This window comes from Silurus meridionalis, chromosome 14, assembly GCF_014805685.1.
Source record: "Silurus meridionalis isolate SWU-2019-XX chromosome 14, ASM1480568v1, whole genome shotgun sequence".
NCBI lineage: Eukaryota > Metazoa > Chordata > Actinopteri > Siluriformes > Siluridae > Silurus > Silurus meridionalis.
In genome coordinates this window covers 3,071,427-3,096,735 of record NC_060897.1, presented here as the reverse complement: position 1 = coordinate 3,096,735, position 25,309 = coordinate 3,071,427, and the positions used below count along the sequence as shown (strand labels likewise).

The following is a 25,309-nucleotide window of genomic DNA, read 5'->3' as shown; positions in this document are numbered from 1 at the left end:
TTCAGAATGACTATAAAACTTAAAGGCTAGCAGGGTTGATATGATGTGTGTATGCATTACAATAAACAACAATCTTTTGTATGTACGTCTTTTATTTGATGTGGTTGATTTTCTTGCGAAAAACAAAACCTAATCCGAAATATTTATTTGGAGTACTTTGAAAACTTGAAACTAAAGTGGCAGTGAAAAGATCCAGTGTAGAGATTAACACCTTTTCACTGGGTAGGTACAGACATGGAAACATTACGGTATTAAAAAAAATTGTTGTGTAAAAGAGAATAAAAATGTGATCGTCAAATGATTTCTGAGCACAGCAGCAGACTGACGGCAGAGATCTTCGGTGCGGAGTGACATCGACATCGGATCGGCCGAAAAAGCTTTCTGTGGTGTAGTAATGAAGTTTTAAGGCTATGAAAGAAACAAAAACACAAGGATGAGACAGGAAATGTATATGTACAGTAGAGAGAGAGAGAGAGGCATGAGAAGACTTGTTTCTTATTCACACTGCATAATTCACTATATTACCAAAAGTATTCGGACTCCTGACTTTTCCAGCCACATGCAGTTCTTCCCCAAACTGTTAACACAGAGTTGGAAGCACACAATTGTATAGGACGTATGTGGAGGTGCTACAATTTCATTTTCCCTTTACTTGAACTAGGAGACCCAAACCTGTTCCAGCATGACATTTCACCTGTGCACAAAGTAAACTCCATGAAGATCTGCTTTACAGGGGTTGGAGTGGAAGATCTCTTTCTATAGAGCTCTGACGTCAACCCTACTGAAATATGAACGCTGACTCTACTGCAGGCCTCCTCACCAGCAACAGTACCAGACTTTACTAAAACCTTTTTGGCTGAACGGATCTCACAAAATTCTCCCTAAAATCGAGTAGAACATCTTCCCAGAAGAGTGGAGGTTATTATAAGAGGAAATAGGGACTCAGTGTGGTATGGGATGTTCAAGAAGCACATAATCATATGGTCTGGTTTGGTTTTCTAGTGTATTTTAAATACATATTGTATTTTATTTTCTGAATTTGATTGTATGGCTGGATGTCTAGTCCAAAAAGCACAAACCAAATTTATGGTATTATCTTATGAAAAATAAAAGCATAAAAACATGAATCTGGTTAAATGAAATGTAAATAATCTTCCAAGCCTACACACATAAATATATCTGAACTGTTACCACAAATCTGGAGGCACTAAATTGCACAGGACGTCTTTGGATGGCGCTATAATACACTTTTGCATTCACTTGAACTTGGAAACCCAAAACCTGTTCCAGCATGGTGATGCCCCTGTGCACAAAGTGAGCTCCTTGAAGATCTGGTTTACATGCTTTGGAGAGGAAGATCTTGCTGCTAAAGAGCTCTGATCTCATCCCTAATGAACACCTTTGGGATAAATGTGAACGCTGACTGCACCCCAGGTCTCCTCACCTACATCAGTACCTGCCTTTCATAACACCCTTGTGTTTGATGAACACAAATATCCATAAGCACACTCCAAAATCTAGTGGAACATCTTCCCAGAAGAGTGAAGGGAATTATAAGAGTAAATTGGGACTAAATGTGGAATGCGATGCTCAAAAATCACATATCGTACTTATGACCAGGTGACCCAATACTTTTGGCAATACAGTGTGTGTGTGTATATTTATCTCTAAAGTCTAAATTGTGGATATGTTATTATTGGCTTAAAAATATGAAACAGTATAAACGCTATGCACTTTTTTATTATAATGAAGTAAAGGATTGAAAGCCATACACATGCAGTACCTTGAATTCCCAGAGCACCATGGCTCCATCTAGACTGATGCTACTGAACTTCCCCACTTTGCTCTTCTCTCCTTCCACCACGCACAGCTGGCTGCAGATCAAACAAAAGATCATCTTAATGTGACAGTTACGCATTTAAAAAACATGAATAAAAGCAGCACAAAAAAGTCACAAGTGTTCAGTAAACTCGAGTGTAGAGGACATGGAGACACTTTAAAGTCTAAGGGCCAGGACATAATAATATTAGCAGTGAGGTACACTATGTGGACAAAAGTTTGTGGACATCTGAGTATAAGATTTGTATGCACTTCTTTTTGAATATTCCATTTCACATTTAGTCTCCGTTTGCTATCATAAGAACCTCCATTCTTCTGGGAAGATGTTCTACTAGATTTTGAAGTGTACTTGTGGAGATTTGTGCTTCAAAGTCAGGTACTGCTGTAGGTACTTTGGTCACAGTCAGTGTAAAACATTCATCCAAAAGGTGTTCATTAGAGTTGAGGGTCAGAGCTCTATAGCAGGAGATCTTCAACTCCAACCCATGTTAAGCAGATCTTCATGGAGCTGGATCTGTGCACATGGGTATTATCATGCTGGAACTGGCATGAGTCTGCTAGTTCCAGTGAAGGGAAAATTTCATACTACAGCATCCAAAGACGTCCTGTACTGTAATTGTGTCTCTAACTATGTGGTAACTGGAAAAGTCGTGTCCCAATACTTTTGTCCCCATAGTGTACTTGGTTTGAGTGCAAAATATTGAATTCATGACCTTGGCTGATGAATATATTTGAGAAAATTGTTAGACTTTTTGAAATATTTTTAAGAAACAGGGTTTAATGCTTCCTGTTCCTACGTGATGCTGTTCTGGTGTAGAGAGGTCAGCTCGTCCTCATCGTCGGTCGTGGCCTTCTTGTCCAGGTTGCGGAAGTGCTGCATGGCCGACATGCTGTTCTTGGACGTCTGTTTGGCGATTCCCAACTTTCGCACAAACTCCAGTTTGCCGAGCCCCTTGTAGGAGAACTGGTAGGGACAGCAGTCATGGCCCTGTGATTTACAGAACAACAATCAATACCGGTGAGAGGAAACAACTGTCTGTCTGTCTGTCTGTCTATCAGTCTGTCTGTCTGTCTGTCTGTCTGTCTGTCTGTCTGTCTGTCTGTCTGTCCGTCCATCTATCTATCTATCCATCTATCCATCTATCTATCTATCTATCTATCTATCTATCTATCTATCTATCTATCTATCTATCTATCTATCTATTTATTAAACACACAGACTCACCGCAGCCACGATCTCGGTCTCGCTGGTGTACAGCACACTGAGCAGTGGGAGATGTTCTGTAGTCAGCTGCGTAACCCTGAATCACACATTTACGCCACATCAGTAATAATATTAGTATGAAATAGTAAAATAAGCATTTTTTTAATAATTTCTAGGTTCCTCTCATTCTTTTATCTACAACCAGCTTTAAAATTGTTGCTGACCTCAGCAAGAAGTAAAAAAAAAGTCTAAAAATCTGTTGTAACAAAAAGAAAAATGTCTCAAAAATGTTTTCTATCTATCTATCTATCTATCTATCTATCTATCTATCTATCTATCTATCTATCTATCTATCCATCCATCCATCCATCCATCCATCCATCTATCCATCTATCTATCTATCTATCTATCTATCTATCTATCTATCTATCTTTTCATTCCAGCTTTTTCCTAACCCTTTACATCTTTGTCAACATTTCTATAGGTGGCGCTGTGTTTCTCCGTGTTTCGAGTAAGATATGGTTTAGAAACGTTCTTCTGGTAATTAAAATTATAATTCATGCTCAGATCAGACTGTAGATAATTGGGGGTGTTTACTCTTTGCCCTGCGTGGCGTCGGCGACGCTGATGGAGCTGTCGTGGCTGACCCAGGCCAGAGTGTCTCCAGATGGAGAGAAGGCCACGCTGTGCACCCAGCCGTTACAGTCTTTATTCTCCAGTAGCATTTCGCCGAACGGCATCTTGGCTCCCCATGGTGTCGGGCCGGGCTTGTCCTCGATCTCCTTAATATATGTGGAGTAAACCCTGCGGAATCGAAAAAACATCATGGATCAGCCTGAAACATTACTAATCTAATACTCAATGTTCACTACTCAAAGTTAGAACCCTGAAATGATGATTTGGCAAATCATCATTTAAACTAGCATGAACTAGCAAATGGACATTTAGTATTCATTACATCACACTATACCCTACAAACAATCTTCAGTTTAACCCATGTTTATTTGTATAGTAGCGTATTTAAACAGTAGAGGTTGTCACAAAGCATCTTCACACATACAGGTAGTCACTGAGATGCGTTCCGATGACCCCGACATGGCCTAGCCCACCCAGGAGTCTTAGAGAATGGTGATCAATATGCGGTAGTATACTGTAATTTGTTCGTAATTTCATTCATAAATTTCTTTCATAAAAAAACGGTACATCATTTTGCAAAAGAGAGCAATTTACACTATTATAATGTATCTACTATACAGTTAATACACAAATCAGGCATAACATTACCACATTATAACATTATTAGCTGTGAAGGGAATAACACTGATGATCTCTTCATCATGGCACCTGTTAGTGAGGTGGATTTATATATTAGACAGCAAGTGAACATTTTGTCCTAAAAGTTGATGTTAGAAGCAGGAAAAATGTTCAAGCGTAAGGATTTGAGAGTTTAACAAATTGTGCCGTCTAGACGTCTTGTTTAGAGCATCTCCAAAACTGCAGCTCATGTGGGATCTTAACGGTCTGCAGTGGTCAGAATCTATCAAAAGTGCTCCAAGGAAGGAACAGTGGTGAACCGGCGACAGGGTCGTGGGCGGCCGAGACTCACTGATGTATGTGAAGATTGAATGCTGGTCCGTGTGGTCCGAGCCAACAGATGAGCTCCTGAAGTTCAAACTGCTGAAGAAGTGAATGCTGTTGATGCTTGATGGGTTACGACTGTTTACCAGCAAAAGGGGGACCAACACAATATTTTGGTCATAATGTTATGCCTGATCAGTAGCCATAAAGTTTTTCCTGATCGGTGTATGTACGTGGCAGTGCGTGTGGACGAGCACCGGTTTGCGAGTGGCAGTTTGCGTGAAAAGATTTGAGCAATTTTGTCGTATCGATATCGTCATCGTAAGATCGAACCATCATAACTCGGGGACCATCTCTATCTGTGTACAGATTTCGATCCAGAGCAGGGAAACAAGCAAGGAATCAGTTTTTGACTCAAAACTGACCCACGTCCTTATCTGGGTGAAGAGAAAATAATGGGAATAGAAGTAAAAGTATCAAAAGTCTAATGCTGAACTACGAGAACAATATTTGAATCATTAATGCAATACGATATTCTGTCCTCCTAAACACCGTACTTTTCCCAACACTGTTCCTGAGGTGAAAAAAACCTTTATTTGATGCAAACTCTGGCCAGAACCATGCTTTTACCTGCAGTGGAAATCGGCTGATCCGGCAGCCAGCAGGATGTTATTAGGATGCCAGTCCAGACTGAGCACCGTCGAGCAGATCCCTTTCTTTATGTGCTTACTGAGCCACCTACACACAAAAAACTCACCATCACAAACCATTCAAAGTGTAACAATCAGACGTCATGTGGGCATGTACAATGGTATAAAACAGACTTCCACCTAAGTCCTACTGATATAAGACATCTACATTTACAGCATTTAGCAGATGCCTTTATCCAGAGCACACAGTTTATACAACTGAGGATTAAGGGCCTTGCTCAAGGGGCCCACTAGTGTCAGCTTGGTGGTGCTGCAATTTAAACTCATGACCTTCTCATTAGAAAGCCAACATTTTAACTATTAAGCTACCACTTATAAATATGATCTATGAATTAGCTATACAGATTGCATTGCATTAGATTTTCCATTGATTTTGGATCAAGCTGGAAAATCATTTTTAATGCTTTTTGGACAAATTCATGAGTAAAATGTGTAGCTTTAGGTTTTTTGTCATTAGAAGGTCTGAGAACAGACTGACGCTCTGTAATTCAGTGTGTGTGTGTGCTGTGTACTGTGTGTGTGTGTGTGTGTGTGTCTCACCAGTCGTTCTCTTTCTCAAAGTAACACACAGAGATGAGTTTGGCTCCGCTTCCGAGAGCGAACTTGTTCTCCAGAGGTGACCACTTGACACACGTGGCGGCTCTGTTGATGCGGACGAGGACGAGAGTTGGCTTCCACACGCCGTCCTTCGGTGTCCACACGTAGGCGTTTCTGTCTGAGGCGCACGTCACGATACGGTTCGACTCCGGGGCCCAGTCGATTCCTGAAACAACAGTAAAATTACACTTGCACCCTGTCTGTCTCGCGGTGTGTCGACTGTCTGGTTATTTGACTGCCGCTTTCTGTTTTTTTGTCTCTCTGTCTGTGTGGATGGTGATCTTATTTCTGTCTGTCTGGTCATCTGCCTGTCTGTCTGTCAGAGTTATTTGTCTGCCACTTTTGGTCTTTTCGTTTGTTTGTCTGTGTGAATGGTAATCTCATTTCTGTCTGTCTGGTCATCTGTCTGTCTGTCTGTCTATCAGAGTTATTTGTCTGCAACTTTCGGTCTTTTTGTCTGTCTGACTTTAAGAATTGTGATCTCATTTCTGTCTGTCTGGTCATCTGCCTGTCTGTCTGTCAGAGTTATTTGTCTGCCACTTTTGGTCTTTTCGTCTGTTTGTCTGTGTGAATGGTAATCTCATTTTTGTCTGTCTGGTCATCTGTCTGTCTGTCTGTCTATCAGAGTTATTTGTCTGCAACCTTCTGTCTTTTTGTCTGTCTGACTTTAAGAATTGTGATCTCATTTCTTTCTGTCTGGTCATCTGCCTGTCTGTCTGTCAGAGTTATTTGTCTGCCACTTTCTGTCTGGTCATCTGTCTGTCTGTGTGTCTGACAGACAGATGACGTTGTTTTTTGTCTATATTTTTGTCTGTCTTTTTGCCGACCTGTTTGGTCATTTTGAAAATTGGTCTCTTTGGTCATCTATTTGTATGTTTATCTATATGTCTGTCTGCATGCATGCCAGTTATATGTGTGTGTGTGTGTGTGTGTGTGTGTGTGTGTGTGTGTGTGTGTGTGTGTGTGTGTGTGTGTGTGAGAGAGCGTAAATGGCAAAGTGTTTAGGTAAAGAGTGTATTTCCAATCCTCCATGCAGGAGTGTTTGTTTTGTGGGTTAGCCATGTATGTGTGTGTGCGTGAGTGTGTGTGTGTCTGTATATCAGTGATATAGTGACTAATGGAGCAGCCACTTCCTGCATTTCTATTTACCCGTGATTCGCCCGCTGTGCTCCTTCAGCTCGTGGATTTTGCTCCACTCCTTCCCCTTCTTCTGGTAAATGTACACAACACTGCTGTTGGGGCTGATGGCGATCTCTGAAAGGCAGATGAAAGCAATGATGATGATGAAGATGATGAGGAGAGGATGATGATGGTGGTAGTGATGCTCTCCAGTTACATGTGCTGATACACTTAAATGCTCTCTCAGTCGTGCTTAAGTGGATTGCGAGGCTGTGTATGAGATTTCGAGAAAGTGAAATGTCAGAGTCGGTGGTGGAGTAATTGTGGATTATATGGGTATATGGGTATATGGAGTTGGGGGGGTTGTTGGGGAAGGAAAGTCAGGGCAGGGAATGGGGCAATCCTCACACTACAGAATGACGGCTCTGCGGCTGACAAGTGCACACACTTACGAGTTCGGTCTTTGTTCCAGGCGTGACAGGACAGAGGCTCCAACCCGAAGCTGTACAGAGACATGTTGGAACAGAGGACTTCTGGAATGCCATGCACGCACACACACGCACACACACACACACACACGTAGTACTGGGTTTATAAGCGATAAGAGGTAGGAAGCTACAGGTTTTCTTTTTGCTAACAAATACATTTCTACTCAAACTTAATAAAAACATAGAAAGCATTTATCACCTAAGTATATATATACATTTTCTTGCTTGCTCCTTATTGCAAAAATATGATCAAACTAAATCATTTCCAATATGACATTATATGCCTATAAATGTACATGTATATAAATTAAAACTTCACCTGTCTGTAAATCAAACTAGTCCTGAGGTCAGTCGTGAGGCTCCGTGGACTCTGGGCAGTCGACACAAGTGCAGCCTGACACTGAGGCTCTGGAAAAAAAACAGAATGATATAGAGAACTAGAGAGAGAGTGAGTGAGGGAGGAGGAGAAGGAAGTGGGTGTGTCTAAACTGAAAAACAGCACCTGAGTCGGTCTGGATGTGTTGCGATTCGCATCTTGATGCATAGCCAATGATACATTAAAGATACATATGAAGCAGCTACCGGTGTGATACGATTCCCCCCAATTACGATGCAGTGCGATCCGATTCCGTATCAATTCAGCAAATCATCAATTTACTTAAGTGCCTTCAGACTTCTAAAGCGTGTTCCTTTCACACACACGATGATGAAATATGATGAAATAAATCCAGATGTTTTTTCCTGTTCTGTCTGCAGGAAGTTACAGCTCTACCTCTGCCATGTTAATCTGTATTCTATGTGACTCTCAGGACACGCCTCGGTCTCCGTAGTGTTGATACGTCATATTCACGTAGCAGCAGCGGTGCTGAGAGAACGTGCAGAACTTAGATTGCAGTCTATGAGATGTTTGGACAGGCTAAAACACTAAAGCGCTGCTGCATCGCTCTATCAGAGTAGAGATCAATAGAGTGAGGAATGAATCAAAAAGGCGCTGTGTTTAATGTAAGAAATACTTTTAAACATTTCCCAATTTTATATCATCCTGATTCTTAATATCCTCAAAACGTAATAAATTGGGTGGGGCTTCTCCGGAGAGCTCATCACTGACACTGTGTTTGTGTGAGTGTGTGTGTGTGTGTGTGTGTGTGTGTGTGTGTGTGTGTGTGTGTGTGTGTGTGTGTGTGCTCATGATTAGAGTGGATCACGTACAGCCATGTTGCAGGTCAGAAAAGTTATTAATTTATTGCAATTTTTTATTACACACTCCTCAGGCACAGGTAAATGTTACAGCTTACCTTTGTCCAGACCCTGTGTGTGTGTGTGTGTGTGTGTGTGTGTGTGTGTGTGTGTGTGTGTGTGTGTGTGTGTATGTGTGTGTGTGTGAGTTAGTCATCTGAAAGCCTTTAAGCTGTGTTAGATCTTACAACACAACTGCTGGATGGACTGTTTCTCAATCCAGCAACAACCAGAGATGGCAAAAGTACACACATCCTTCACTCATGTAGAAGTTCAGATACAGACGTTTTAAAAGACTCTGGTAAAAGTTGAAGTTCTGACTACACTTCTCACTCAAGTTGAAGTAAAAAAGTTTGGGCTCTACTATGTACTCAAGTAAAAAGTAGTCTTTACTACTACCTGTTTTAGTGTCATGCTGGTAACTGGACCTCACGTCATATTAATCATGAATGTATCCAGGGTGAAGATCCACCATATAGAACACAAGCAGAGAAAACATGATGATGTTTAGAAATGTGTTTGTTCTCAGTCATGTTTACATCACTGACTCCCTCTGTCTCATCCACGTTAACCACAGACTCCTTGTTAGCTTCTGCCATGCTCATTGTTTGCTTCGTAAAAATCACGCTCACGTCTGTGGTGTTTGAGAGCCAGGAAATGATAGGCCAGTGGTAGGTTGAAAAGGTTACGCAATATCGAGAAACAGGTTTATGGTCTGAAAACAGTGCACAACGAGAAGAAAAGATATTGATCATATCACCAAATTAAATAAAAGTAAAGTAATGAGGCTGTTTTGACAGTGTAAGAAGAAGAAAGTACAGGTATTTGTGTAAAGATTTAATGAGTGAGAGTAAAATGTTGGCAGAGAAAGATATAGTGAAGTCACCGTACTTCGTTCGATCGATCGATCTTACCACAGAACTGTTTCTAAATCCAGCAGCAATAGTAAAATGTCCCAACACCAACAGCAGTTACCATTACGAAGATCTCCATATATAGACACAAAGACACACCTGCTTTCCAACTGCACACGTTTTCAGCATGAAGGGCGTTCTCGGCTTGCTTATTACATAATCGTTTGGCAAAAAAAAAAAAAAAAAAACACCTCAAGGCGAAGCAAATCTGCTATCAGGAAGTTTCCTCATTCAGATGTGCAGAATGGAAGGATGCAGGATTGCACTCTGAAGCGTTTCCTAATAGGTTTTAAACGCACTGTGTTGCTCTTAATGTGTCCTGATGGCCAATTTTCATTTCATTCATCTGGAAATGCTTTCTCCTGGTCTGATCAATCAAAAAAAGAGTACCGTGGGTGAGGGGTACATACTGGGGGTATTCATCATAAAAAAAAGCAATTGCGCTTTATTAAGCCACCTAATGACATTTTTAAGGGGAGGAAGGAGGAAACCAGAGAACAGCTGAACATGTGAAAGTTACAGTGCATCACCCATGTCTATAATTATTCTGATGTAATTGGCTACATCCATAAATGGCCTTATCGGGTTCTGGCTGCTTATTGGGTTCTTTCCAATTTATTTTAGAATTTATTATTATTTATTATGAAGTAAATAACGAAAGTGTTTGTACATGTAGAATATATTTTATTTGACGTAGAGAATTTTTTTTCCCATTGTCCAAAGTAGCTCCAATAAGCTTTGATGACAGCTCGGCAGACTCGTGCCAGTCTCTTATCCAGTTCACGAGGTAGTCAACTGGAATGGTTTTCAGTTCACGGGTTTGACTTGTCCAAAGTTAAAATGTGACATTATTACTTTTGGAATGTGCTTTAGACCGCTGGGTCACGACTCGCACTTGGGTCGCTAAAGTTTTTTCGAAGGGGTCGCCAAGCGCACTTGCGATTTTAAAAACAAATGTATTCGTTTATTTAATTTATAACAACATGATAAACAATTCGAATCTGAGTATTCCAAAAAATGATAATTCTTTTATGAAAAGATTTGAGAATTTTTTGCAGTTTATTGCGAGAGACAGAACATACATACGTATCTTAAAAAAAGACGTAGCTTTAAAAAAAATATCGCTAAATGCCAGGAAAAAGAAAACAAGACTTATTTGCATGGCTATCTTAGATTCGGTTTCATTGGAGCGATTGACAAAGGTAAGAATTGATTCTGTAATCCGTGGTTAGAGATTAACGTTTAGACGGTTGGTAAACCCAGAGAAGTTCCAAAGAAAAAAAGGAACTTGTATTAAATAAACCCCCAGAACATCAGAGATTCTTTAACTAGAGCTGACAATGAAAATACAGTAATCCCCCACTTTAACGCGGTTGGAATCTGGCGCCCCCGGTTTATTGCGGAATCGCGTTTGCCACATAACTAATTAGTTTGTCTGATTTTCACGATCTCTCACGGAGAGCACGATAGACCAATAAGGAAAAGTTTTTATGGCGTTTTATGTTGAAATAAAAAAGAATTAATTATAAAATGAAGTAAAATGTTAATACAGTACAGAAAATAAAGAATGCAGTGACGTGTATCTTTAACTCCGCCTCTTTTTTGATGTCATAGAACTTCAACCAATAAACAAGCAGAGAAACTATGCATAGGCTACTATAAATGTGGTACTTTGTACTATATTTCTACAAATTTACACAAAATCCATCTCGCTATATTCTTACAAATGTTTTCTGTGTGTGTTTAAAGTGTGTGGGAGGATGATTTATGGCTTAAACAATAAAAAATATAGGTTTTTTTGCAATGGCGTCTTTTTCACGTTTTTCGTTTATCGTGGGCGGTTTTAGGAAGTAGCCACAGCGATAAACGGGGGATTAGTGGATTGTGGATTAGTGTAACCCAGCATTATGCTACAACATGCTATGCCATCTGGTTTACACCTAGTGGGACCATTATATGGTTTTCAACACCTCTAGATTATGTAAGTTGTTTGTTTAAGACTGTGTTTGAGTGGTCATCTGTGGTGATGAAGGGCTGCATCTGATAACCTGGCCTCCACAATCACCCGATCTAAATCCAGCTGAGATAGTTTGAGTTGGACCGCAGAGTGAAGGAAAAGCAGCCAACAATCACTCACTACCTCATAAATACCCTCAGAGGCTGACAGAGAGTCAAATTTTTGCAAAGTTGTTACCTCAGCAAATGTGGCTACTTTGAATAATCTAAAATATCACACGTTTTCTGGGTGGTTTAACACGTTTTTGTTTACTACATAATTCCATACGTGTCGTTTCAGAGTTTGGAAAGACTTCACTATTCATGTACAATGTTGAAATTGCTTTGGCTAGTACTGTGTATACATATATATATATATATATATAATTTAATGCTATTTGACCCTTTTTAAAGCCCTGAGAGAGGTAAAAAATGACGTCACTGCGTGTGCGCGTGCCCTCTGATGACGTATTTCCGGTTTGAGGCACCCATCCAAGCGGGGACCGAGAGCAGCCAGCGGGAGTGTCAGTGTTTATTCCAATAAAATATTAATTTAAAAACAGCAGCAACCCAGGAAAACTTTCCCCCCTCTGTCTACTCAGGTATGTCACCGAATAAAAACCTCGGCCTTCCTTCAAATGTCATTCTGAGAGTCAGAATATGCGGCGGTTTCCGTTTGTTTTGATAACGGTAGCGTTCACAAGATGGCGGTCCTCGCAGCAGCTCTCTGGACCAGTGACCTTTTCCCACCGCTTTTTCGTCGCATCGTCTGTTCGTCGCGGCTATTGGTTGAAGGAATCCCGCCCCCTGCAATGCCATTGGTCGGCGCGTCGACGGTTCGCGCGATGGCGCTTTCATAGATAGAGAGCGGGAAAGAGGGAGCCAATCACAGTGGAGGGAGGCGGGGTTTAGCGAAAACGGATAGGGTTTGAAAAAAAAAAAACTGGCTAGCTGCATTACGCTTCTCATCAGCTGAGGAGAAATAGAAAATTGTTTTTAGAATAGAAAAATTATTTTATTTTGCATTGGAGGTTTGTAGATAAAAATTGTTTCGGTTATTTGCACGATGGGTTTATTTAAGACTAGAAAAAATAGGTGAAACTACCTCAATGGAATAGGATGTGGTAAACAAAAACACGCAACATCTGTTACAGCTGTGTGTTTTATGTAAATGCTAATCAATAAAACGAGTAAATTTCCACTCGTTTAGTTGTCGTTTAGTTTATAAAGCTTTATTTATATATTGTCAGTTTGATACTCTTATCTGCATTTCCCACAAGTACAGGAAGTGAGGATGTGGGTTTGGTGGTTGGTTTCCGGTTTTTATTTATTTTCTTCTTGATTCATTTTCGGGCTTCTTTGTTGGTATGAGTTTAATCCTCCACCACGTTCAGTGTGGCAGTGGATCCGGAGACGTTCTCGGAAACTGCGACTGTGTTTTAGACGTCAGGAGATCATACTGTACATACACACTAGGGGTGTAACGGTTCACGTATTCGTATTGAAATTTTTCGATACACGGCTTTCGGTTCGGTTCACACGTGTACCGAACGCAATTCTTTATCTGCAGAACGTAGTTTCAAATCTGCGTTTCCTCAGGAACGAATAAAGGGGCGGACTGCACGTTTTTTAAGTCTCTGCCTTGCACATGAGCTTTTTTATTTATTATTGTTAAACTTATTGTTAAACTGGCTTCAAGAATTTATCTTAAAAAGAGAAAATCCTGTTAATTTCGCATATCGATGGAGTGAATGAATGAAGGACGGATGGAATGAAGAGGTTGTTAAATTATGTGGAAATAAGTAGAACAGTTAAAAACATATCATTAGAAAATTGTCTATTACATGCAAAACACACAAACACACACTTATATTCACATCTGTGTTACCCAGATGGGGTCTAACAAATGTGAACTATTAAATTCTTTCATTTATTTTATTGTTTTTATTCAATTTAATTGTTGCCAATTTAATAAATTATTCAGTTTATTCATTTTATAGTAAAAGTGTATTGCATTAATTTAATTTCTTCTGTTTTATTTTATATATTACATTAGTTTACTAAATATGATAAAATATGAATTTATATATTATTTAACAAAGCAGGCATTTATTTTAAAATAGTTTAAAAAATGTGTGAACTGTTGATGTTCACAAATGTTAATGTTATTAATAATAATAATAATAATAATAATATAAGTAAACATAAAAACAATCAATTGTATATTTTGCATTTCTTCCCCTGGTAGTGAATTTTGTGTATCGCTACACCACTAATACACACTCATTCCTATGGTCACACAAACCCAGCAATCCAGACTTGTTCATATCCTGCCTTGTTTTTGGACAGTTGGAGGAAACTGGACAACCCTGAGAAAACCCGAACTGAGCTTGTTTTTTGCTGACGAGCCAATGTTAATTTTTATCCCCAAAACAAGACCATTGGATCTCCAGTGTTCATATCAAAATGTGCTTTTACACCTTTTTAGTAATTTGTATATATTTCTTTAATAACTGATCAAAAGTTTGAAACTATTTTGCTTCGCTCCATGTTCTAGAAACCCTTCAGTTTTTCTTCCCAAACCCACCTGCTGATTTACACCTAATGAGCACAAGTTTGTTGACCATCACATCACCGATGGACATGGGTTTTGAACGTCCTCTTCTGGATTTAGTCCCTCGTAGTTATGATGATCTCTATTCTTCTGGGAAGATTTTCCACTAGATTCTGGATCGTGGGATTGCTGAGGATTTTAAAAAATGTTAAGAGTGAAAAATAAACAGAGGATTTGTCTGGAGAGTAAAGTGTGTGCTGCCAGCTACAGCTACTGATTCTTCAGCGATCTGCTCTTCATACCATCTTTTGTTTGCCTGTAATACGACCAGCCGATACCAAAAAAGCGTATAAACAAAAGCTTGAGCTTAAATGCAGAGTTCTCTGATCGATTTGTCGTCTGCAGGTCGTCATGGCGTCCGGCAGCTCGAGCAGCGAGGAGGAGAGGAGCCTGCGGGAATGTGAGCTCTACGTACAGAAGCACAACATCCAGCAGCTCCTGAAGGACTGCATTGTGCAGCTGTGCACGTCCAGGCCTGAGCGACCCATGGCCTTCCTCCGGGACTACTTCGAGAGACTCGAGAAGGTGAGGAGGTCTTTTATTCTTATGTTGAGATCGTGTACTGGGACTGCTGACGAGGTTAACAATTCATCACCGATTATATATACAGGCTTAATGCAAACTGCATGTCTTCAGCAAAAAACAACAGAAAGATCTTTCTGTCTATCTATCTGTTTATCTGTCTTTCTATCTATCTATCTATCTATCTATCTATCTATCTATCTATCTATCTATCTATCTATCTGTTTATCTGTTTATCCGTCTTTCTGTCTATCTGTTTATCTGTCAGTCTATATATCTTTCTGTCTGTCTGTCTATCTGTTTATCCCTCTTTCTGTCTATCTATTGGTCAGTCTATGTCTGTCTGTCTGTCTATCTGTTTATTTGTCTATCTATCTGTCAGTCTATATATTTATCTTTCTGTCTGTATATCTATTTATCTGTTTATCCGTCTGTCTGTTTATCCATCTTTCAGACTATTTCTCTGTCAGTCTATATATTTATCTCTCTGTCTGTCTGTCTGTATATCTGTTTATCTGTCTCTTTATTTATCTGTATCTATCTCAGTCTGTATATTTTCTGTCTGTCTGTCTGTCTGTCTGTATATATTTTCATTTATCCTGGACTGTCAATTTCCTCTCTGTCTGTCTTTATTTATTCATCTGTTTCTCTATAGATAAATATAGATATGTCAATCTTCATCTGGATTTTTATCTCTCTCTCTCTCTCTCTCTCTCTCTCTCTCTGATTAATTGATTGATGTACATGATAAATCAGCTTGTTGACTGATCTTGAGTCTGATTCCTCGTGTTCACCCGTCAGGAGGAGGCCAAACAGATGCTCAGTCAGCAGAAGTCTGGTTCTCGCTCAGATTCCAGAGAAGATGAGATTTCTCCTCCCATGAACCCGGTGGTTAAAGGCCGCCGTCGCCGTGGCGCCATCAGTGCAGAGGTTTACACGGAGGAAGACGCCGCGTCCTACGTCAGAAAAGTATTTAAACTTCTCTCCATACATGAACCGATAAATTATTTGTATAGGACACAATTTGCCAAAAGTTTGTGGACTCCTGACCGTAAGCTTGTAAGTTGCTATGTGCTTCTTTTTTAATGTCCCATTCCACAGTTATACCTTATCTGCTAAAATCCACTCTTCTGGGAAGATCCACAGGATTTCGTGGAGATTTGTGAGATCCATTCAGCCACAGTGGTGTTAGTAAAGTCAGGTCCTGATGTAGGTGAGGTGTGGAGGCCTGTGGTGCAGTCAGAGTTCACATCCATTCCAATGGTGTTCAATAGGGTTGAGGTCAGAGCTCTGTAGAAGATTTTTATGGAGCTGTGCTGGAACTGCTTCCATGGCTGGAAAAGTCAGGCGTCCCAATACTTTTGGCAACCTCTTAGCGTGTGAGCGTCAATGATGCAGTAAAAACGTGTTCTCGTTCGTCCGCAGGTTATTCCGAAAGACTACAAGACAATGGCTGCTCTCGCCAAAGCCATCGAGAAGAACGTGCTGTTCTCCCACCTCGATGACAATGAGAGAAGGTGAAGAGTGTGTGTGCGTGTGTGTGTGTTTTGATGGGTTAAATCAGGTTTTAGTGGCTGCAGGGACGAAAATCTAAATCACCACGGTGTATTTTACATTTAGGCGCACCCTTAAATCTAAATGTTCTGGAATTTTTGTAAGTTTGGAAGTGAACAGCGCCCTCTTGTGCTCACAGATATGTTGTCAAACTGAATCCCAAACATCATTAAAGCTAAACACACACGAGTAGGGCTGAAACGATACCTCACATAATTCGAATACAGAAAACACATCAAGGCAAATTCTTTTCTTCCTTTTAACTACACACGGAGCACCCTGTTTCTCCACGGACCATTATTACCGACGCACCACCTGCACAACTCTGCAGCGCTCTGAACAGGTAAATGCAGAAGACGCTGAAAAATCGAGGCACGGAGAGAAAACGGAACGGGGCGAGGAGAAGATTCAGGCCGAAGAAAAGCGATAGAAAGTTTACAAAGTTTGGGATCGAAGAAAACGCAGTACAGCACGGGATAGATTTTTTTTATATTTGTATTTGCGTTTTGACGTAATATGGCAATTAAATCCACTAAATGGGTTCAGTTTTACAGACTGCAATATCAGCAATAAAATTGTTACCGTTTTCTAGAAAAGGAAGCAAATGACCCGTTTAATCTTTAAATAAAGAAAAAGCGCTTCTTATTCTGATTAAGCGAATAATAGATAATTCATAAAGATAATTTTTGGTCTTTAGTGATTGTACTGTTGGAATTGTGCCCAATATATATTTATATATTTATATTTTTTCATTACAGTGATATATTTGATGCCATGTTTCCTGTGAATTATATCGCCGGAGAGACTGTCATTCAGCAAGGTACACAGTGCACGTGTGTGTGTGTGTGTGTGTGTGTGTGTGTGTGTGTGTGTGTGTGTGTGTGTGTGTGTGTGTGTAAAAAAAAAGAGTACAAATAAACTGAAACGAGAAAGAACTGTAAAAAAACGGCACGTTACCGTTTTTCCCCCAGGTGACGAGGGCGATAACTTCTACGTTATTGATCAGGGTGAAATGGATGTAAGTAAATCGTGCACGCATTTTCTTTTTCCCCTGTCACATGACGACATTGTAATTTCTGGAAAGGAAGTTTTGGACGTAACGAGATTCTTGTCGCGCAGGTGTACGTGAACAACACCTGGGTGACGAGCATCGGAGAAGGCGGCAGTTTCGGCGAGTTGGCTCTGATTTACGGCACTCCGAGAGCCGCGACCGTGCGAGCCAAAACCAACGTCAAACTGTGGGGCATCGACAGAGACAGCTACAGGAGAATACTGATGGTATATACACACACACACACACACACACACACACACACATATATTAGAATACACTAGGGTTGCAAAGGGTGGAAAATTTTCTTTCCACTGGAACTTTATCTGGGGAATTTTGGAAATATTCCAAGTTGGAAACTTACCAGGAATTTATGGGAATTTGTAAGAAATTTAGGGAAATTTATATAAACTGTATCATATACAAATATAAAATTTAAATTTTTGACTTAAATTAAATTGTTAGTGTCGTTTTGTTGCGCAGTATCTTACACACAGCACAAGGAAGTTTTAAACGTTTAATATTTACGTGAATGATCTCCAAAATGGAAATTTTGTGCGTTATGTTTTGGAGGAAATGCACGTTGGGGGCGTGGCCTCAGTAAACCCGCAGTAAATGTGCAGTGTGGAAACTGGAATTGTGTTAAATCCATTTTAACGTTTAATTTAGTCAATTCCAAGTTCCCATCATTTCCCTTTAATTTCTAGTCTTGAAAATCCCTGGAATTTTTTGCAACCCTAAGATACACACACACACACACACACACACACACACACACACACACAAAACCTTTAAGGATGATGTAATAGATTTCCCATTTCAATAACAATATTGTCCAGTCCAAGAAATTCCAGTTATTAAGAATGATGAGTCTCGTAGCTCGAGCGTGAAAGTTGTACATGTTTGGCAGGGGAGCACGCTGAGGAAGAGGAAGATGTACGAGGAGTTCCTGAGCAAGGTGTCCATTTTGGGTAAGTTGGGAGTTTTCGCTCGTTTCGTTTTATTTATTTATTTATTTTAATTAGTTAATTTAAAAAATTTTTTTATCCGTACATCCACCAATAAAGCTTTTTTTTTTTTTTTTCCCCGTTTTCAGAATCTCTGGATAAATGGGAGAGGCTAACGGTGGCCGACGCCCTGGAGACGGTGCAGTTCGAGGACGGGCAGAAGATCGTCGTCCAGGGTCAACCAGGGGACGAGTTCTTCATCATCCTCGAGGTAGACATAATGCTAAGCTAAAAATCTCTTCCCAGAAGAGTGGAGGTTTTTAGAACAGCAAATGAAGACTGAATATTGAATGAGATGTTCCAAATGGAGACCAAAAAAACGTGTCCATAAACTTTTGCTCTTGTACTCTGGACTTTTAACGAAACAATATTAGAAATGAGCAGATATCGTGATAAACACACACACTCACACTCAGCTGTTCTGGTGTTCACAGGGAACAGCAGCGGTGCTTCAGAGACGCTCCGAGAATGAAGAGTTTGTGGAAGTCGGCCGTCTCGGATCCTCCGATTATTTTGGTGAGTGTTATTTATGTTTATTAATTGCGTTAATAGTTTGTTTTTATTCCTTTATCGTTGCGTATTTGATGCGTTTCGCTGTGAAATGAACGGTGTGTGTGTGATTTTCAGGCGAGATCGCGCTGCTGATGAATCGTCCTCGCGCAGCCACCGTGGTCGCACGCAGCCCCCTGAAGTGTGTGAAACTCGATCGTCCTCGGTTCGAGCGCGTGCTCGGGCCCTGCTCCGACATCCTCAAGAGGAACATCCAGCAGTACAACAGCTTCGTCTCTCTCTCCGTTTGAATCCCTCTCTTCCCTTTTCTTTCTTTCTTTCCTTCTCTCCTCTATCTCCTGTTTATCGCAGGGTCCAGCTACGCTTTATTTTCTTACCTCTCCTGTGTACGTTCATGCTCGCCGTGCGTGTGTGTGTGTGTGTGTGTGTGTGTGTGTTGTAGGTTTAACCTCATATTCTTGAACTGATCCACCGATACAAAATGTCACCCAGAGACACGTCTTTCTTTTTTTTTTTTTTTTTTTACCAGATATTCTATTCGCGATTTCTTTAATTTATTGTATTTTTTCAGGACGTGACGAGTCTCAAAGTTCATCCAGTCGTTTATTTTAAATTCTTCTTCTCTTTGCTCAAACTGTTACACCATCATCACTTTAACGAGTCATTTTCATTCTTCCTGCACATTTTTCCTTCATCGTTTTCTACATGCTGGTGGGAAAGTGTGTGTGAGTGTGCGTGTGTGTGTGTGTGTGAGAGAAAGTGGAACAGGAAGTCCAATAAAAAAAAGAAGTCTCTTCCATAGAGATGAATCTGTTAACTGGTTTATAGGTACATTAGATTTATTATATTTAATTTACTGTCACTCAACCCCTGGGGTCAACATCCGGGGGCGTGTTCCTGCCTCAAACCCGGTGAGTCCAGGATCTTCTGCGAAACGACTACGATCCTGAACAGAATATTTTTTTTTCTTTTATTCCCAGCCCGCTTTCTCTAACAAAAGAATTTCAACTAATCCACGAAAACAAATATAAAAAAACAACAAGATCACAGAGGAATCGCAGATCTCTCTCTCTCTCTCTCTCTCTCTCTCTCTCTCTCTCTCTCTTTGAAAATAAATAATAATAAATCGAGCGCGGCAAATTCCCGAGACGAGGCTGTGAACTGTGCGTTCTCGCGTTTGTGCCCTTTAACAGTGTTTACAATTAGTTTTTGGACTGTAGAGACGCCAAAGGCACGTGTGTGTGTGTGTGTGTGTGTGTGTGTGTGTGTGTGTGTGTGTGTGTGTGTTGTATGTACTGTAGCGATCCGCTTTGCTCCTTATCGTTCTTTATTGCACATATAGCAGAAGTAAACAATAGTAAATCACCATAACTGTATTTTTTGCACACTTTGGTATATATTAAAAATGGAAAAATATGAAGATTGTCTCTCTATAGAAATATAGAAATATATATAAATATATCTGTGGCGCTTATTTCGCATTATTAATATTATTATTATTACCGCTCCTTTCGTTTTCCTCACTCGTCTAGGTCTTTATTGCCCCCGACCCCCACCCCCACACACACACATTTAAAATCCGCACAGTGTTCACTCCAGTGTTCACTCCAGTGTTCACTCCAGTGTTCACTCCAGTGTTCACTCCAGTGTTCACTCCAGTGTTCACTCGATCCACACAAACATCCGTATTCACCGGTAAAGGTGTTCATGTCACCCGTGTAGGGAAGAACCTGCATATCGTGAGTGATCGGCGCCTTGCCGTTTTTCGAGGCGGTTACGTGGCATAAAGCGCGGTTTGGGACCAATTGTTAGTGGGGGTGTGTGGATTGAGACACATCCATTGCTCAGGAAAAAAGGCTTTGTGGTGAATAAGAAGCTTGTGCAGTAAATACGATTTTTGGATTGGGACACATCCAACGAGAGACCTCATTTGTGAATAGGGTGCGGATTGGGATACGTCCACAGCAGACTAGTGATGAGGCGTTAGTGTAGGGGGAAGGGGGCGTTGTTTCTATGGTGTGTGTGATTTTTGAGGCTTCTGGGATGTCTTCTTAGCGACTAGGGTGTGGTTTGGGACACTTCCACAGCAGATTGATGAGGGACTGACATTTAGGATGGTGGTTATGAAGCTGGTGGTTATGAAGGTGGTTTATTAGTGACTAGGGTGTGGTTTGGGACACATCCACAACAGACTAATGAAGGATGGGGATTTTAGGTGGTTAAGAAGCCTCGCTAGTGATCAGGGTGTGGTTTAGGAAACACCCACAGCAAATTGATGAAGGACAGACATTGAAGATGGTGGTTATGAAGCTTCATTATTGATCAGGGTGTGGTTTGAGACACATCCATAGCAGAATGATGAAGGATGGGAAATTTAGATGGTGGTTATAAGGCCTTATTAGTGACTAGGATGTTGTTCAGGACACCACAGAGGACTGACGGACGTGTAGCGTTTTGTGTAGGAATATATCTTCCCTGGGTTTTTTTTTTTTACCTCTCTGTTCTTCTGTTCTTCACCTGGGAAACAACAACTGAGAGTTACAGCTTTAATCTGGAATGTTTGAATCCCCCTGTAGTGATATAGGTGAGGAAGTGAGGAGTCAGCAAAAAAATAATCCCAAAGGTGTTCCTTCATAGCAGGAGATCTTCTTCTCCAACCCATGTATCTTCATGGAGCTGGCTTTGTGCACAGGGGAAATTTTGGGTCTCGTACTTCAAGTGAAGGAAGAACCACATGTGGCTGGGAAAGTCGGGTGTCCCAACACTTTTGGTGACGCGAGTTTCGAATGGTAACGATGCATAAAGATCTTGTAAACTGTGCTGAACTCTCGTGATGTGAAAATGTTCATCCTGGTCCTGTTCATCCTGCTGGGGATAAAAGAAACATCAGAAACCTTCATAGATTTTTGGTTATAATGGTATAAAATGTCATTCAATACCTGCTATTAGTGGTGTTGGGGTTTTTTTCTGTTTGATACCATTAAGAACCAATAGAAGTCATCTGGGGCAAACTGTAGATCACATGATGGTCTCTACTGGGGACCATTAGGATGCCATGAATCATCAAGTTTCTGTAATGGATTCTTTGGTTTGATGATGAGGATTGAAACATGCATCCGGACTCACTGTGTATTTCAAATTTGTAATGGAACCTATTCAAATTCCTGTGATGGCTTTTCCAGCAGGACGATGATGAAACTTCACGTCGCGCCGCAACATCCCTCGTCTCCCCTCGTGCGTGTTCATCATCATCATCATCACCCCCCCCCCCCGCCCCCCCCCGTCATCTCCAGAGTTATATTATTGATAAACGCAGATGTGATGTGATCGTGTCCATCTGCTTCTCTTTCGCTTTGCCGAGGACCATTTATTTTCTCAGTTTTTGTGATGTATGCAGATTTGTTTTTTTTTTTTTTTTTTTTTTTTTTTTTTTTTTTGTCCTCCATTTTTATCGTGCTGATGTCGTTCGTAATCCTTTATGGTGTCGATCATCCCAATGGCAGGCCAAGCAATAAAAAAAATTCTTAAACATGTCTCTGTTCTCGTTATTCATGACTTTGAGTGTGTTTCCTGCAATTGTAATGCGATTTGATTAAATCTATTAATTAAGGAGAGGTGGAGGCCACGCCCCCTTTACTAGCCCTGATTAACAAAAGCCACACCTCTTTTTTAAATTTTTTATAACTCTGACAGTCGTAGGTGAGGAATTTGTGAAAACCATGTATTTTTCAACAAAATTTCCTGTTACACGTGCACACGTATTTCCATGGAAAGATTCGTCTGTTTGCCTGAACCATAACATGACATCAGTTCTTCATCAGGGAACCACCAGGACCACCAAGGGATCATCAATCACGTCTTCTGTAGACTTCCACAATAATGGACAGGAAGGAAGTAAATGTCTATTTACTGTGTTTGTCATTTTTTCGTGTATCTGTGTTTTACTGAAGTATTTCCATCCAGGGAGACTTTAACTTGACTACATTTCAAAGTCAGATATCTTTTTACTCAACTACATTTGAGTGAAATCAGTCCGATCCACCAATCAGGATCGAGCGTTTGCTTTGTTTTAAACTCGTTCTGATTGGCGCTTGGTGCATCTACTGATCACCAACATTCAGTTCAACATCAAGCAGAACATTTGGAGAGGAACAAATGATGAAGAAACTCCAGACTCGAAATCGCCACGTGATTTATTTATTTTTTTAAATAGTTAAAAAGAAGGTTTTGGTCTCGTGGTCTTATTGTAATAGAAATCAATCAGTGTTTGAGTCATTATCGTTTTAATTAATAGATCAGTGTGTTGAGAGTCACATTCGAGTCTTTTCACATAAACTGAGTTAAGTAGAGGCTTGAGTGTGAATGAGATAAAATTAAGTTGCTTTGGATAAGTGTGTCTGCCAAATACCATAAACGATAAATATTTGTATGATTAATATTCATAATTAGCCTATTGCATATTATATGACATGAATAATAATGAGGAATTTGAATATAAAATGTCACATATGAATCTCTATCATTATCTGTAGAACGTATTGAAGGTCCCTGAAAGGAAATAAGTGGTATCACATATCCTTAGTGTTTGTTTTTTAAAATAAAACATCTCGAATGATGATTAACACACTTCCCTCACCAAAACAAGTCATTTATCTCTCATTAACTAAAGAGTTGTGATGTCATAATGTGCCACAGAGATCCTAATCTAGTCTTCTGTCTGGATTGTTGGCAAAGGACTCAGAAGAACTGCCTGATTTAAGAGGAACTTCTGTCCCTGGTGTGGTGGTTATGGGTTTGGGATGAGATGGTGGGCGCTTTAAAAACTGCCCTGGACTGCAGTTCAACCCACACTCTGGGTTGCCAGATTGCACGGTCCACCTCCAGATGAACGAAAAACGCCACATGAGGAATTGTTTTTTTGGAACATACTAACAATCTTTATTTAAGCTTCATTCCTGCAAGCTTGAATTATTAAAAAAAAAAAAAAAAAAGAATATTAAAGACAATAACAAGAGATTAGACCATGGTTGAGAAAAAGTCTCCTCTGGAACTTTTACAATCAGGAATGCAAAATAAAAAATTACACTTTATACACTCAAATATATTTATAGACTCAATGTTCCCTTATAGAAGGTGGAATCTGCCCCACATACATGGATACACCATTCCATTTTCCACTAGCACCAACACCATCCCCATTAAAACCATTATAACCATTATAACCAGCTGTTAGATGTTAGACACATGAAGCTTCTCCACCTTAAGCTTGAGGCCCACAGGTGCTCAATAGGGTTCAGGTCTGAGACATACTTCACTCCATCACATTCACCTTCAGCTTCCTCAGCAAGCAGTGGTCATCCTGGTGGTGTGTTTGGGGTCATTATTATGTTGGAAAACTGCCATTTAGCCCATTTTCTGAAGAAAGAGCATCATGTTCTGCTTCAGAATGTTACAGTACATGTTAGAATCAATGTTTTCCTCAATGAACTGCAGTTCCCCAGTACCAGCAGAACTCATGCAGCCGCAGAACATGATGCTGCCACCACCATGCTTCACTGTAGGCAAGACACAATTTTCCTGGTTTTCCTCACCAGGGCTTCACCACACACACCATCTGAGCCAAACAAGTTTATCTTATTCTCATCAGACCACAGGACATGGTTCCAGTAATTCATGCTCTTGGACAAGTTTTCTTCAGCAGACTCTTTACCATGAGGTCCATGTTGAACATCCAGTGGTCAGTATGAGAGAATTGGACTCAAAGCACCAAATTTTAACTGGCTCTAATACAAGATACACAAATTTCTATGGTTCCCTCAAGCAGACAAAAACATGAACATGATGAATAGGACGTGTGGCTTTAGATTGACTACTCTTAAATATATCCAAGTTTCATTTCTACAGTATCATTCCTTGAGAAGATTCTGAAATGGGTGCTGAAATGTGAGGGGTGCACTTAATTTTGTGAGATACTGTATGCTTTACATGCATTGGAGTGGAATATCTCCTGCTCTAGAGCTGAGTGCACCCAGGCCTCCTCATCTCACCTACATCAGAACCTGCTTTACTAACACTCTTGTGGTTGAATGATTCTCCACAAATCTTCACACTCTAAACGTAGACTCAATGTGAAATGGAATGATGGTTCCTTCGATAGGGTTGAGGGTCAGAGCTCTGGAGCAGGAGATCCACTCCAACTTTGGGTCTTGTAGTTCAAGTGAATGTACACATGTCTTCATGTAGAGTTGTGTGCTTATAAGTTCGTGGTGACACTTGTGTGATGAAGAACATGAGGCTGGAAACGTCAGATGTGTGTGAGCTCTGAAAAAAAAAACGGATCAATCAGCTACAGCAAGAGGGGTTCGGTGCAA

At 40.4% G+C, this 25,309-nt stretch overlaps 2 protein-coding genes across 2 annotated transcripts; one reads left to right on the top strand and one right to left on the bottom strand.

Moving 5' to 3' along the window:
• Nucleotides 1-74: 74 nt before the first annotated feature.
• Nucleotides 75-9,801, bottom strand: zgc:86896 (uncharacterized protein LOC415190 homolog). Its single transcript, XM_046865462.1, has 11 exons — nucleotides 9,686-9,801; nucleotides 7,855-7,943; nucleotides 7,500-7,580; nucleotides 7,078-7,182; nucleotides 5,872-6,094; nucleotides 5,252-5,359; nucleotides 3,641-3,847; nucleotides 3,065-3,140; nucleotides 2,637-2,827; nucleotides 1,784-1,874; nucleotides 75-408 (listed from the first exon to the last, which is right to left on the bottom strand). The coding sequence occupies exons 3-11, from the start codon at nucleotides 7,561-7,563 to the stop codon at nucleotides 403-405; spliced, it is 1,071 nt and encodes a 356-aa protein (XP_046721418.1). The 5' UTR covers nucleotides 7,564-7,580; nucleotides 7,855-7,943; nucleotides 9,686-9,801; the 3' UTR covers nucleotides 75-402.
• A 2,333-nt stretch (nucleotides 9,802-12,134) lies between these two features.
• Nucleotides 12,135-20,354, top strand: prkar1aa (protein kinase, cAMP-dependent, regulatory, type I, alpha (tissue specific extinguisher 1) a). The gene is made up of 11 exons (XM_046865461.1): nucleotides 12,135-12,282; nucleotides 14,640-14,819; nucleotides 15,618-15,785; nucleotides 16,242-16,333; nucleotides 17,129-17,190; nucleotides 17,342-17,388; nucleotides 17,490-17,648; nucleotides 18,332-18,392; nucleotides 18,518-18,639; nucleotides 18,863-18,944; nucleotides 19,056-20,354. Exons 2-11 carry the CDS (start codon nucleotides 14,646-14,648, stop codon nucleotides 19,226-19,228), a joined length of 1,140 nt encoding a protein of 379 aa, XP_046721417.1. The 5' UTR covers nucleotides 12,135-12,282; nucleotides 14,640-14,645; the 3' UTR covers nucleotides 19,229-20,354.
• The last annotated feature ends 4,955 nt before the right edge of the window (nucleotides 20,355-25,309 follow it).